This window comes from Xiphophorus hellerii, chromosome 13 (assembly GCF_003331165.1).
Source record: "Xiphophorus hellerii strain 12219 chromosome 13, Xiphophorus_hellerii-4.1, whole genome shotgun sequence".
Taxonomy (NCBI): Eukaryota; Metazoa; Chordata; class Actinopteri; order Cyprinodontiformes; family Poeciliidae; genus Xiphophorus; species Xiphophorus hellerii.
In genome coordinates, this window is record NC_045684.1 from 3,363,949 (window position 1) to 3,380,018 (window position 16,070).

Consider the following 16,070-nt stretch of genomic DNA (forward strand, 5'->3'; position numbering starts at 1 on the left):
ACTTTGCACATGCAAATTTGCATGCTGCCTTTTGTGCTGTGGAGTATAAATATCTGGACATTCACTCAGCTTTTTAGTTCGCAAGAATCAAGATGGCGAAGAGGACACAGAAGCCGATGAATGCTGAAGAGGCTTTGGAATTACTTATGCAGAATTCCAAGCCTTGGGATTCAGAAGGAGAAGATATAGATGAAGAAGTCATAGACAAAGAAGACCTAGACGCTCAACCGGATTCGGACTCTGAGCTCTCTTCAGGTTAGTTTTCTCAACCTGCCTATTTTATTTTCCTGACTATTTTTTTTTTTAGAAAGAAACAAAACGTTGATTTGAAATTGTTTTTCTTGCAGATGAGGAGACTCTCCCGCTACCAAAAAAGAGAGCTCGTTCGGGGAGTGAGCCGACAGAGACCACGAAGGATGACACAGTGTGGCGGCAGGAACAAGTGGGGACACATCTCGATTTCACTCCAATAGAGCCGTATGTGGCGACCACAAAAGTGTGACATTTGTGTTTATGACTTGAAATTGTTAATACAAGTTCTGTACTTTATTTTGGAGAAGAGTTTTTCTATATTTTTTTTAATGTACTCTGTAACATTTACTCCACGCCAGCAGGGGGCGGGTGGCGGTTTTGGTGTCCTGCTTGTATTTTCCCTCATTGCTGCATGACACTTGAGGTTAACAAGCCGTTTCCTCGTCTTTCTCCTGTTCTTCAGGTGGGTAAATATGCGAATAGGTTTTTAATCCAGTAATTAGACATGCTGGAACATATTTGGAATATTTGTGAACGTATTTGGAATAGTTATGTACTGTATTAGTTATTCAGTTTTTGACTTTGTGTCGTTGTGTTCGAAGAAAGTAACTACGCACGGTGTACATGCTAATATTAGCCATTAGCCAAGTCTGTTTAATACATGCGCTTCACCCACTTCAGGTTATGCTGGAATAACCGTTAGAAACTGAAGAACTCTATGTCTATTTTTCTGTTTTGGCTTTTGTAAGGTCCCCACCACCAGTGTTAAAATAGTTCTTTTACCATTAGGATTCAGGATGGAAAAAAAGCGACTTTAAAAATGATGTTTGGTTCTATTAAGGACTTTAGTTTGTTGAAGGTCAAATGCAGTACTGTCTTAAGTTAAAAAGTAGCTGGTTAATGTAACCACTGTCTAATGCGTTTCATTTGGGATAAACAGTTAGAAAGCTAAGAAGAAGAATGAGTGGATATGTGTTTAGGAAAGAGATGTTTGTTTTGTCGCTAAAAGATGTTTGTTTTTGTCACTTATGGACACTGAAATGTATTAAAAAGGTTGAACTTTGAATATATAAACTGTAAAGAAAGAAACTCAATACAACAAGTATGTTTGGATGTAAAACTTGAATAAATTGCTGCATGACACTTGAGGTTAACAAGCCGTTTCCTCGTCTTTCTCCTGTTCTTCAGGAGTATATCTGTCAACAGCGGTGCTGTCGCTACGGTACCCGTTACAGATTTTTGGTGGCCCGTACGGGGAGCGGCGTCAGATGCACAGGCGACAAGCACAATTAGGACCAGCTGTGTGAAGCATTCCGGCAGCTAAGGACCTTTCAGCCTATGGACCTGGAGGAAGATTGGACCTTATATCCATGACACTGTGCATTCACCACAACGTGTACTTGTGAAACAGTGGCAGTGCTACGTAGCTGCAACCGGACCTGAAGCCACGGGTGAAAGAGCTGGAGCTCGGAGAAGTGATCAACGGCGAGGGAGACGGAAAAGCAGTCATGGCGGACAGTGAGAGAAAAGGCTTGGTGTGGGACATCAAGAAGAGTCTGCTCACTCTGACGGCCGATGAACTTTTCCAACTGGCTCGGAGTGTTGGTCCTGTGCCGGGAAAAGATGCATCCACGCTTCAGGTTGGCGAGGAAGAAAACTGCTTTGAGCACATCCTGGGCTTCATGAACAGTGACACTCTCATTCAATCTGAGGATTCAGGTATGGCAGTGTTGTTGGAGCTTAATGACACTGTGAGCAATCTCATCTTAAGTCGGAATGTTCGGTCTGAACCTGTAGCACATGTTAATAGGCACAATGTAATGAAAACTGCAGAGCAGAGTGAAAACATGGTAACAGATCAGTCGAATGTAGATATTGAAGATGTGGCAGACAGGGTTCCTAACACTAATAAAATACACACAGTTGAGGTTAGCCCGGCTACCGCCCTACCAACTACCATTTCACCACTTGCACACTCTTTCACAGCTACACAGAACCCAGAGACAGTAGAGTTACAGAAAATGTTCACCAGTTTACTGCAATATATCAACAACCCCACATCACCACCCACTGTCCGAGTCACGCCAGAACACCCTACACCATTGCACCCTACACTACCACCAGATCCCAAATATGCAACCGAACATACACCGGGACAAGAAATATATGACAGACACGACCGAGTTGTGCCCCTTGGAGACTTCTCAATGCTGCGACGTGAGTTCAAGGTTCAAGGTGGCCAGATCTGCGATCAGAGCTCGGATCTAAGTTACAATAATATATGCAGACAAATTGATGATGGAGTGAAAGACCGGTTCAGTGAGACTGAAATACTGAGAGGTGTTCTCAGAATCATCAAACCAGGGCACTTTAAAGACATGTTAATGCACAAAGACGATCTGACTATAGAAGAGCTGAAGGGCTTCCTGCAATCCCACTTAGGCGGGCGAAGCAATACAGAACTCTTCCAAGAGTTAATGTGTACAAAACAGAATGACAACGAAACCCCCCAACAGTTCTTGTACCGTGTCATAGGTTTGAAACAAAAGATCCTGTTTGCTTCAAAACACGGCGACGCAGGAGTGAAATACAATGCTAGCACAGTTCAGGATATTTTCCTTCACACCATATATCAAGGTCTCAGTCAAAAACATAACGACATACGCAGAGAACTTAAAACATTGCTCTCTGATAGCAGTGTGTCTGATGAGGCAATCTTGAAGCAAATGATGAAAATAACAAGCACAGAGAATGAGCGACAAAGACGTCTGGGGCCAGCTGTGAAACAAAAACAAGTAAACGTGCATAGCACTGAATTAGTGGAGGTTGGAGTTGCAGTTGCACAAGGCAGTGGAGCGAAGAAGGATGCCCCAGATAAACAGCAGAATGCCAATGTACTCCAGCAGTTAACTGAGAAAGTAACAGAGTTAATGGCTAAAGTTGAGCTACTGCAAAAACCACAGCATACTCACAGCTTTGAGCCCTGCCACCATTGCAAAACTCATGTGGAACAAAAGAGACCCAAGTCAAATAGCTGTACTAACTGCCTGGCACAGAACCTTCCACGCTGCACTCACTGTTTTTACTGCGGTGAAGACGGCCATAGAGCCGTAGGCTGCCTGAAGAAGCCGAAGCGTCAGGAAAACTGGAGCCGGTCGCTGCAGCGGGACAACCAGTGACCGGATTTCATACCCAGTCCCTCAGTGTTAAGTGCAATGTGTTAATGTCAGAGAATGGTGCCAAGGAGAGTTTACTGAATAAAAGACCTAAAGTAAACAATGAAAGTGACCCCAAATCTCCTCTTTCCCTACCTACCCAAACAAGCAGGCGCCTAGCCAAGTTCATAGGTGCTAAAGCCCTTGCACGATGTGACTTGAATGGCTTGACAGTCAATGCGCTGTTAGACAGCGGAGCTCAGGTGAGCATGATCGATCGGAGCTGGAAGAAGAAGTACTTACCGGATGCACCAGTGAGACCCCTCAGTGAAATCTTTGATGACGAAGAGCTGGAGATACAAGCTGTGAACGGAGAAGCCCTTCCTTTTGACGGCTGGGTCCTCATCACAGTCAGTTTTGCTGGAAATTCTGTCCTTAGCCAACCCATAATGGTGCCTTTCCTCATCAGCGGTATCACGCTTGAACGGCCAATCCTTGGATTCAATGTGCTAGAGGAGGTGGTTCAGAGTAGACCAGCAGAACTCCTTCCAGCTCTCACCACACTCCTCTCTGACTCCATATCTGCCTCTATGGATCAGGTGGAGATGCTGGTGAACTTCCTTCAGGCAGATAAACCCCCTATGCATCCGAGACTGTTGAGAACTGGCAATTATGTCATTGCAGTCCCAGCTGGACAAGTTGCCTGGGTCAAGTGCCAGATTCCGCCGACTGTAGATCTGTCAGATCCTCTTCTCTTGTTCGAACCCGAAGAAAACAATGCTCATCTCGAAGAACTTGAGATAGGGGAGGGCCTGGTTGAAATACAATCAGCGAAGCGACCCTACACCACAATACCAATAAGAAATAGCACAAAGCATCTAGTCACTATACCAAGAAAGACTGTTCTGGGGAGCATCCAAGCTGTTGCTAGGGTGATTGAGGCCAACCCACAGGAGCCGCCCAGACCCAGAATTGTAGCCAATGTTGCAGCCACATCAGCTGCTCAAACTGCTTCTGGCTTGTGGCAACCCCCCGTGGATCTCAGCCACCTTAGTGGAGAAGAACAAGACAAAGTAAAGAAAATGCTGTGGGAAGAATCAGCTGCTTTCGCCCGAGATAGTCATGATATTGGCTGTATTCCCAGTTTGCAGATGTCAATCAACCTCAAGGATGACATTCCAGTGCAGAGAGCTTACGCGTCTGTCCCCAAACCACTGTTCAAAGAGGTGAAGGAATATGTGCAAGACTTGCTGATGAAGGGCTGGATTGTTAAGTCCAAGTCCTCTTATGCTGCACCAGTGGTCTGCGTCCGGAAAAAGGACGGTACGCTCCGCCTCTGCATAGATTATCGTCTCTTGAATCAGAAAACCATCCCTGACCGACATCCTTTACCTAGGATACAAGACCTGACTGACACTCTTGGTGGCTATTCCTGGTTCAGTATCCTTGACCAAGGGAAAGCCTACCACCAAGGTTTTGTTGCCAAAGACGCCCAACATCTTACTGCTTTCATTACACCCTGGGGACTGTATGAATGGGTTCGTATCCCATTTGGCCTGTCAAACGCCCCCGCGGCCTTCCAGCGGAGTATGGAGGAGATGTTAGGTCCCTTGAGAGATGACTGCTGTCTCCCGTATCTCGACGACGTACTATGTTATGCGAAAACCTTTGACGAGCACATAGAAGGGGTCCGCGGAGTACTTCAGGCACTTCAGAGACACGGGGTGAAGCTAAGACCTGAAAAGTGCGAGCTGTTTCGACGGGAGGTGAGATACGTGGGACGCCTTGTGTCAGCTCAGGGAGTGAGGATTGACCCCAAAGATTTGGATGCAGTGCGATCATTAGCCAGCAGAACGCCACAGACGGTTGGAGATGTGAGAAAACTCACTGGGTTTTTGGGCTATTACCGCTCTTACATCCAGGACTTTTCAAGGATAGCAAAGCCCATCTATGAGCTACTACAAGCCAAGCCTGGGCAAGCAGCTGTAGAGCGTGGTAAGAACAAAGGTCCACAACTACCCTCTAGAACACCTGTAGAGTGGACCGCTGAACACCAGCAAGCCCTTGACCGGCTCGTTTCTCTTCTTGTTAGCCCCCCTGTATTAGCATACCCCAATTTCAATGCACCGTTTATCTCACACACACACGTACGCCAAAGATGGAGAGCCAAGCGCTAAGGCCAGTCGAAGCATCCGGAGTCGCCTTCAGAGCTTCCTCTGTTTTATTACTCTGGAGATGCTTCGTACCATTCAACAGTGGACCACCCAACATGGACATCAGGAGCAGCAGGATTGGTTCATGGATCTCCCGGAACTAATGGCATTTATTTCAGTCATTATCTTGCGGGGGGTGAACAAGGTTCCATCACTATGTGACAGCTGGTCAGCAAACCTGGGAAACCCAACGATCATTTCAACTATGGCCCGAAACCGCTTCCAAAACATCATGCGACACCTACGCTTTGATGACATGTTTACACGCCGTGAGCGAGCGGAGACCAACAGATTCGCTGCAATCTCTGATCTTTGGGAATCGTTTGCCGCTAACTGCATCTCATCCTACAGCCCTGGTCGACACATCACTGTTGATGAACAGCTTTTCCCCACAAAAACCCGCTGCTGTTTCCTTCAATACATAGCAACAAAACCGGACAAGTTTGGCATCAAGTTTTGGGTGGCTTGCGACTTGAAATCACAGTACATCTGTAATGTCTTCCCATATCTTGGCAAGGACCCCAGTCGTCCCAGCGGGGAGAGACTGTCCGAGACTGTAGTGATGAGGCTGATGGAACCGTTCATGGACAAGGGCAGAACTGTAACCACGGACAATTTCTTTACATCACTGTCACTTGCGCAACAACTGCGTAGCCGGAAAACCACCATCCTCGGCACAGTCAACAAGAGAAGCCGGGAAATTCCTCAATCCGCTAGACAGATGGATCGCACTGAATTCACCACTCAGGTGTTTTCAACCTCTGATGCCACGCTGACTGAGTATGTGCCCAAAAGGAAGAAGGTCGTTTACATTCTCAGCAGCATGCACAGCGTGGTTGAGACTGAGGATACCACCAGAAGAAAGCCAAACACCATCAAACAATATAACAAAGCAAAGTGCGGTGTGGATGTGATGGACCAAATGGTGCGGGAGTACAGCGTGCGTGCAGGAACACGGAGGTGCCCAGTTGCCGTGTTCTACAACATGATTGACATGGCAGCACTGAATGCGCATGTGCTGTATCAGGCATGCACTGGGGTGCAGGAGAGACGGGTGGACTTCCTGGTGGAGCTCGCAAAAGAGTTGGCTAACTCTCATGTGAGTGAGAAGAAGGCGTGCAAGGAGCAACTGCTTTGCCAACAACCTGCCACACCCAGCCCAGGCAAAAGGGCGAAGTGCCAAATCAACCGTCGATGCATTAAAAATAGTACAAATAGGAGATGCGTTGACTGCTTCAAATACGCATGTGGCAAATGCAGCAAGCCCATGAACTGGCAGTGCCAGATGTGTGCCGACAGTGCAGACAGTGCACAGAATGAGGGCTGAAATGCCACTCACACACACGCAGCCCCCTGCTGTCCCACTGTGCCTATTGCAAATAATTGTGGAATTGTTTTATTTCTTGTATTTTTTTTTATTGTTTTTAATGACAAAAATAAAAAGCATTCAAACAAATAACAGTTGTTCTTTTGTATATTTTTTTTGTATATCTTCTGTATATCTTCTGTATCCTCTTCTCCATCCTGCTTCTTGCAAACTAAAAAGCCTCTTGACCTCTTGACTTAGACACAAATACATCGGGTACCTGTCTGTAAAATTTCTAATTCTCCATTTAAAATATTAAAAATAATTAATTGTGCTTTTTTGCTAAAATAAAACTAAGCTAAATATAACATATATATAATCTTTATATTATATAAGCAGGGAAATTACTTCGCTTTTGCAGCATAGAGAATAGAGACTATCTACAACTTGAAGTTGTAGATAAAATAAAATAAAGAAATAACATGAAATTTAAATTGATTAACACTAGCATGCCAGAGAATTTCGACCTCCCCCTGTAGTCCTGAAAGAGAGACAAAATACACTGAGTCCAAAATGCAAAAAGCTGATGAATCCAATTAGCATCCTTTCAATTTTATATGTAGCCATTGTCTGAAGCATCAGCGAGGAGGGAGGAGAGCCAAACTCACAAAAGCATTTCAACTTTTGACCTTTTAGTCTAGATTTAAAGGAAGTCAGTGTTTCAGCTGTTTTGCAGTTTTCTGGAAGTTTGTTCCAAATTTGTGGTGCATAGATGCTGAAAGCTGCTTCTCCTCGTTTGGTTCTGGTTCTGGGGATGCAGAGCAGAACCAGAACCAGAAGACCTGAGAGGTCTGGAAGGTTGATACAACAACAGCAGATCTTTAATGTATTGTGGTGCTAAGCCGTTCAGTGATTTATAAACTAACAGTATTTTAAAGTCTATTCTTTGAGCTACAGCAGGGATGGCCAACCCGCGGCTCGTAAGCCGCATGCGGCTCCTTGACTGGTTCCATGCAGCTCTTACGTTCATATAGTCGCATTCTGCCAGACGTGCAATAATGACGAAAAGTAGTCAAATGAACTGTCAATTATTGACAACAGCAGCACGCCATTACTGTTGGCCGTAACCACGCAAAAACAACACAAACAAAAAACAGTCTTTGTTTCTCTTTCAGCCTTACTCTTTCCAGTCGTTCGCCATCTGCTCTCACACAAACCTCCGCTCACCCCTCACTCTCACTCCCCCGCCCCCTCGCTCTCTCATCCATCCTGATGCATTCGCGGACAATGGGAAATCATACATTCTAATTTTAATCTCTAAACAGCGTAACATCCAGTAACATTTAGCACATACTGTAGGGTCGCTATAATATCCAAGTTTCGCTTCGCTTGAGTGCAATACGGTATTTTCGTCAAATGCGCATGTGCGCAGTTTTTCAGTAAGAGTAAAATCATTTGAGTAAACCTTTCGCTCTCAAAATGGCAGGGAAAAAATGCACAGGAAAACGAAAATATGAAGATGAACACAGGACGTTTTTGACAGAGTGGGAGAATTTATATTTTTTTGTTGAACGTAGTGGAAAGCCAATCTGCCTTATATGTCAGGTGTCCTTGTCGCATTTTAAGGCTTCAAACCTTCAGCTCACTCTATGCTAACATCGACCAGGAATTTCCAAAAGGGACTGAACTTCGCAAGCACAAGTTGGTTACCTTGAAAAGTCAGACAGAAAAGCAGGCAAAGTTTTTTCAAAAATTTACAAAGCACTCAGAGACTGTAACGCTTGCATCATATCAACTGGCTTGGAACATTGCACGGGCCAAAAAGCCATACAATGAAGGTGAGTTCATTAAAAAATGCCTTTGTGACGTTGTTGAAATCTTGTCTCCTGAAAACGATAAACTAAAACGAATGGTATCAGACGTCCAACTGTCCCGCCACACTGTTGAGCACAGAATATCAGACATTAACATGGCAATTCAGTCACAGTTGCACTCTGATCTTCAAGCTTGTGAGTATTTTAGTGTTGCATTGGATGAGAGTTGTGACATACAAGACAAGGCTCAGTTGGCAATATTTGTACGGTCTGTGTCAAACGATTGTTTGATCAAAGAGGAACTCCTTGATATCATGCCATTAAAAGACAGAACCCGTGGCATAGATGTGAAAGATTCAATGATGGATGCATTTGTGAAAGCAAATCTGCCCATAGCGAAACTAACTGCAATAGCCACAGATGGGGCGCCAGCCATGATCGGATTTTTGAATGGGCTTGTGGGGCTGTGCAAAGCTGACCAAACATTTCCAAAGTTTTGGAATTTCCACTGCATCATACACAGGGAGCAACTTGTGTCTAAATCATTGAATTTAGACAGTGTCATGAAGCCTGTGATGGAAATTGTCAACTACATCCGCACACATGCGCTTCACCACTATTAGCGACTGTCAAACAAAGTCGCCGAGCAGCTGAATAGGGGAATCCTTGTTGACGCGCCAGCTGATCAAAACGCCATTCCAGGATGCAGTTAAGATGGTTTTATTTCGTTATATTATTAATATCCAAGAACAGTGTCCAAAAAAAGCATTAAAACCGGATCCGCAGGTTTAACAGTGATCAAGGACAACAAACCATATTGGCATAAGGCGGTCAGCAAAAAGTAAAACCTCCCCCATCACCCACTCACTAAAGTCACTAGGTTCCGCAACAGGTGATCTACAATCACTAATAACACCATGTGATCCCGCCCCTCACCTATCCACAACATTCCGGCCCCTAATTATTACATCATTACACAGTAATAATTACTCATACAACACCATAACCTAAGATATACACTACATAGAAACACACATTGAGACAACACATTCAAAGAGTCCATGAAAGTCATTTTCAAATAGTCAAACAGTCATTTTCTCCTTTTTCTTCAAAATAGTCCATCCATAGTCAGTCAGTCATAGGCCAGAGGTTACCAGCACTTAGCCTAAATATAGTCAGTCTGCGATGTACATCTAGTTGTGGTAAAGTCAAGTCAAAAGGTCATGTCAAGAGTTGAGTTAAGTCAAATGTGTTGTCTTCATTGGTCGGAAGTGTCCTGAAGAAGGCATATCTTTGTGATGGGTCTGCATAAGTGGCTGGTTGGGGTCTTAATCCAGACCTGACGTACAAGTCCATTTTTGTCTGGCATAGTTTCTGTGATTCTGCCCATGATCCAGGAACCACGAGGTGCCGAGTCTCCAGGAACAAAGTTGCGTCTAATCTTCATCCACTTTTGGCGCTGTTGAAGTTGAGGCAGATATTCTTTAATCCATCTCTTCCAGAACAGATTAGATATGTATTGGACCTGTCTCCATCGTTTCCGTGCATAAACATCATCTTTCTGGAATAAACCTGGTGGTAAGTTTGGGTTAGCCTTGAGTAAGAGAAGATGGTTCGGTGTTAGAGCTTCCAGATCATTTGGATCAGCGGATTCCAATGTGATAGGTCTACTGTTGAGGATTGACTCCACTTCACAGAGAGCAGTTTGAAGTCCTTCCTCGTCCAAATGCTGTGTCTGCAAGGTGGAAGTAAGAGCTTTTCTGATGGAATGAATCAATCTCTCCCATGCTTCACCATGGTGAGATCCAGCTGGAGGATTGAAGATCCACTTCACTCCTTTCAGTGACAGCACGTCGGAGATCTTTTCCTGATTCCAATCTTCGATAGCTCGCCTCAGTTCGCGCTCTGCGCCCACAAAGTTGGTACCATTATCGGACCGCAGCTCTTGTACTTGGCCTCTCCTTGCAATGAAACGTCGTAAGGCGTTAATGAAAGAGTCTGTGTCAAGAGATGAGGCAACCTCAATGTGTACTGCTCTGATCGCCAAACATGTGAAGATAACTCCATATTTTTTCACAAGACTTCTCCCACGCTTCACTTCAAATGGACCAAAATAGTCCACTCCAACAAAACTAAAGGGGTTTTTTTCATGGGTTACTCTGCTTTCAGGAAAATCTATCTTGAATTGTTGCTTCCATAGGTAATCCAGTGTAACAGCAGAAATTCTGTTCATGGTGACAGTTGACAGACCACTCGTTCTTTCCCAACATTCTCGGTCAATCGGCCCATTCACTGTCCAGCCGAGCACAGTTTTAATGGCAAAAGGTCCTTCACCTTTGCTCCTAATGACCTCTAAAGGTTCTAGAGCTCTGGGCATGTTCATGCCAATCAAAAGCTCCACCTGTGCTTTGATCTCTGGCAAATGAACGCGCTTCAAGTGTGGCCAGATATCCAGATCTTGTTGCTTTGGGATGTTACTCAGGTCTACAGGCATTTTGTGCTGAGTAAAGAGGTCGGGCATGTCATAATACATGTCGCTGTCCAATCCAGCAATTTCAAGTTCAGGTACAATGAAGCTGTCCACAACTTTCTCTTGTCCCATGGTGCGCAAGAGAATCTTTGTTTTTCTTCCAATGAGATTCAGCTTATCCAAAAGACCCACTGTACAAAAGGATGCTGAACTCCCTTGGTCCAAAAAGGCATATGTTTCCAATGTCCGTTGACCTTTCTTTGATTTCACCTTGACTGGCACGATGGCAAGCTTGCAGTCCTGTTCACCGGCCCCAGTAAGACCACTAGTCTGAACTGTGTCAAGAGATTTCACTGCTTCAGCATCAAATTGAACTTCATTCTTCTTGTAAATATGGAGTATGCTTGCATGTCTGAAACCACAGATTTTACATGAAAGACGTTTTCTGCATTCTTTGCTGATATGCCCTGTACACAGGCAACCAAAACAGACGCCATTTCTTCTAAGAAATAACATCTTCTCATTTTGAGGTTTCTTTTCAAGCAGAGAGCATAACTCCAGTTTGTGTCCACCTCTGCAAAACAAACAAATCTTAACATCAGTCTGAGGGTCTTGATTATTTCTCTCAACAGCAGAGGTAGTGATGCCAAAGCTATTTCCTGTAGTTCTTGGGCAAGAAAAACGTTTCCCTCCATCTGTACTCTTGGCTGATAAATTTATTGATGGAGCATCAATTAAGTTTCCAAAGACAGGATCTGTAATAATTTTGACTTGATGCTCAATAAAGAAAACAATGTCAATAAATGTTGCTCTTCTATGCTGCTTCTCGAGGATGTCACATGCTACTGTTCGCCATTTATCTTTTAATTTATATGGCAATCTTTTAATCACAGCAAGCATATTAGCAGGTGTGTTTAATTCAGAAAGATCCTGAATGTCCTCCATCGCATTACAACACCCACGTAAGAACAAATAGTATGCCTGAAGAACTTTTCCGTCTTCTGATTTAATCAATGGCCACGAATGAACTTTATTCAGGTAAGCAGATGCAATAACATGTCCATTTCCAAAATGCTCATACAGCATAGTCTTTGCTTTTACATATCCACCACCATCAGACATATGTTGACAGCTTTTGACAAGTTCGTTGGGCTGCCCCCTGGTGTACTGTGCGAGGTAATGCAGGCAATCGTCAGGATCACCAGTCTTTGATTCAATGACCTGTTCAAATGAGCGCATAAAGGCCTGAAAATGAAGCGGGTTGCCATCAAAAGGTTGAATTTCTCTTTTGGGTAGTGAAGAAAGACTTTGTTGATGAACCAACATGCAAGTTAATTCATTTTGTTTCTCCATAATGGATAACAGATTTTTATTGGTTGCTGATTGAGCAGCTTGCTGCAGAGGCATATTCGATATTGTTCTGTTTACAGGATGAGAAGGTCCAAGAAGAGGTGCAAACTTCTTCTTTGTCACTTTTTGTCGTACTGCTTTTATTTGAAGCTCTGCGTTTTCATTAACTGTATTTCTCTTTGTCTGTGGAACAAAAGTATTAGTATTAAGATTTTCAACAGCATTTCCTTTTGTTTTAAAATAGGATTCCATTCCATTAGATTTCCATGAAACTGAGCTTTGTACTGCAGATCCAATTTTCAGCACATTCACTTTTGCAGCAGTTGCAGCTATTTCTGCTTCAAGTTGAAGCTGTTCTTTCCTTTTCCTAAGTTGCTCCTCTTGTTCTTCAATAGCATGTTTTTCTTTGAGCATATTCTGACTTGTGAGTAAAGCAGCCATTTCAGCTTCTGCCCTGAGACGTGCAGATGAAGTTGATGATACTTTGGAGCTCGACTTGCTTCCTTGATTTGAAACACTGTCTGATGGCAACACATCATCTTGAATGTCATGCTGGAGATTAGCAGATAACTGAGGCTCCATTTGTTCTTGAACCTCCACTTCTTTTCCTAATGGAGTTTCCTGTGACCGTAACATGTCAGAGGATGACCTGCTCGAGCATTTATTTGTTTCAGAAAGCCATGTTTCAACATCCTCAATAAATCCTTTGTTGTATTTAGTGATACTTGAAAACCATGTATTTTGTTTATCTTTCTCATCAAGCAGAATTAAAGGCAGCAAAGATTCATGCAATATAATGGCCTCTTGAAACAGGTGTGTTAACTCATCCAGTAGTGATTTTACTTGTGAATAATTTTTATCATCTTTCATTAGCTCTTTAAGGGATGATATTACACCTTTCATTTTCTTTACACACTTTTTCCGCTCTGTTTGGATCGTTTCAATTTTATTTGCGAGAGCTTTCTCAGTGAGAACGATCGCTCTTTTATCCTTTTCAGGTTTCTCAACAGCTGATACAGCAGACGATCCACTCATTTTAATCCAAAATAGAGCAAAGTTACAGGCAACAGCGACTTCTTAAACTTTATTGAACGCACGCTGAGCCACAACACACTCGCACACCAAAATGCCGCAGCCGCAGAGCAAAACGTAGCGGGGGGCGTGTCGCAACAACAGCTCCACATGGCAGAACCAAACTGCGTTAAAAGAGCAATACGCAGCACCAATCATTCAGGTTACATACCACTGTCGTCTTCTACTTCTTTGTCAAACGATCCTCATTTCGTAGGTATAGTGGCTGTGGTGTGTGGGCTCGCTTTGGCGTCCAGCTGTGCGAGAAAACTCCGTTGTCGTTGTTTTTTTTGCTGACAAATATTAGCGACTGTCAAACAAAGTCGCCGAGCAGCTGAATAGGGGAATCCTTGTTGACGCGCCAGCTGATCAAAACGCCATTCCAGGATGCAGTTAAGATGGTTTTATTTCGTTATATTATTAATATCCAAGAACAGTGTCCAAAAAAAGCATTAAAACCGGATCCGCAGGTTTAACAGTGATCAAGGACAACAAACCATATTGGCATAAGGCGGTCAGCAAAAAGTAAAACCTCCCCCATCACCCACTCACTAAAGTCACTAGGTTCCGCAACAGGTGATCTACAATCACTAATAACACCACGTGATCCCGCCCCTCACCTATCCACAACAACCACCGACAATTCAAGAATCTCATCGCTGAGCTGGAACAAGGGCTTCCAGGTGACCTGCCGCTACACTGCACTGTAAGGTGGCTGTCAAAAGGCCAGGTATTCTCTCGCTTCTTCCAGCTTTTGGATGCTGTGAAAGTGTTCATGGAAGAGAAGAACAAGCTCTATCCTGAGCTCTCAGACCTCAAGTGGGTTATGGATCTGGCCTTTTTGGTTGACATGCTGTGTCACTTGGACAAACTGAACCTGACCTTGCAGGGTAAATTAAAAATGCTGCCTGACCTGGTGCAAAGTGTGTTTGCATTTGTCAACAAACTGAATTTGTTCAAGGCGCACATTCAAAAGGGAAATTTAACACATTTTCCCACTCTACTAAAAGCCAGCGGGCAGGTCACCAGCGCCACCCTGAACAAGCAAAGAGCTAGATATGCAACACTGGTTGAAAACCTGCACGAAAGCTTTATGGCCCGGTTCCGTGATCTACAACTGAAAAGGCCACAGATTACATTCCTTGTCGACCCATTTAATGCTGAGACAGACTGTTTGAAAGCCCCGCTTGTCATAGATGAGTGTGCGGCTGAGTTGGAGATAATTGATCTTCGTGAGGAGGACCAACTGAAACCTGCTTTAAAGGAAGGGACCATTGAGTTCTGGAAACATGTGCCAATGGAAAAATATCCCAATGTCAAACGAGCTGCACTTAAGATACTGTCAATGTTTGGGTCAACATATGTCTGCGAGTCTGTGTTTTCTACCCTGAAACATGTGAAATCGAAGCATCGGTCTGTTCTGACCGACATCCATGTCAAAGAATTGCTTCGAGTGACAACAACGGAGTACAAGCCAGATCTGAACAGGATTGTTCAAGACAAGGAATGCCAGAAGTCCCATTAAATAACACATGTAATGCACATAATAAAAGGAAAAATGCATTGTAAATTGTTCCATTATTGTTTGTTTATTTGGTTAAACAGAGTTTGTTTGCATGAGAAAGTGCAGAGTGTTCATTGTTGAAAATGTCTGGCCTGTGGTCTTTGTAGTGTTAAAATAGTGTGTGAAATTTACAATAAATCTGGCTGAGCAAAAGTATGAGTATGAGGAAGGGATGGGTTGATGTTCATGTGTGCCCATGCATATGTGGCTCTTTGCGGTAACTTGGTAAAAAATGTGGCTCTTGGTCTTTGTCTGGTTGGCCACCCCTGAGCTACAGGGAGCCAGTGTAGGGACTTTAAAACTGGTGTTATGTGCTCTATCTTTCTGGTTTTAGTGAGAACGCGAGCAGCAGCATTCTGGATCAGCTGCAGCTGTTTGATTGATTTGTTGGACAAACCTGTGAAGACGCTGTTGTAATAATCAATACGACTAAAGATGAATGCATGGATGAGTTTCTCTAGATCTGGCTGAGACATTAGTCCTTTAATCCTGGAAATGTTCTTCAGGTGATAGAAGGCTGACTTTGTGACTGTCTTTATGTGGCTCTGGAGGTTCAGGTCAGAGTCCATCACTACTCCCAGGTTTCGGGCTGATCGCTGGTTTTCAGTTGTAATAACTGAAGCTGTGCATTGACTCTAGATCTATAACTCTACATCTATAACTCTAGATCGTTCCTCTTTAGGTCCAAAAATAATAACTTCAGTTTTGTTTCTGTTCAGCTGGAGAAAGTTTTGGCACATCCACACATTTATCTGTTCTAAGCATCTGTTCAGTGATTGGATGGGGTCAAAGGTCACCTGTCATCTGCATAGTTATGGTAGCTAATATTATTTCCTGTTATAACCTGAGCTAGTGGGAGCATATAAATATTGAAT

The 16,070-nt window shown here is 43.7% G+C and overlaps 1 protein-coding gene across 1 annotated transcript; it reads left to right on the forward strand.

The window, feature by feature from the left end:
• Positions 1–5,559: 5,559 nt before the first annotated feature.
• On the forward strand, positions 5,560–7,589 carry LOC116730547 (piggyBac transposable element-derived protein 4-like). Its single transcript, XM_032579869.1, has 2 exons — positions 5,560–6,956; positions 6,987–7,589. The coding sequence occupies exon 1, from the start codon at positions 5,643–5,645 to the stop codon at positions 6,945–6,947; it is 1,305 nt and encodes a 434-aa protein (XP_032435760.1). The 5' UTR covers positions 5,560–5,642; the 3' UTR covers positions 6,948–6,956; positions 6,987–7,589.
• The last annotated feature ends 8,481 nt before the right edge of the window (positions 7,590–16,070 follow it).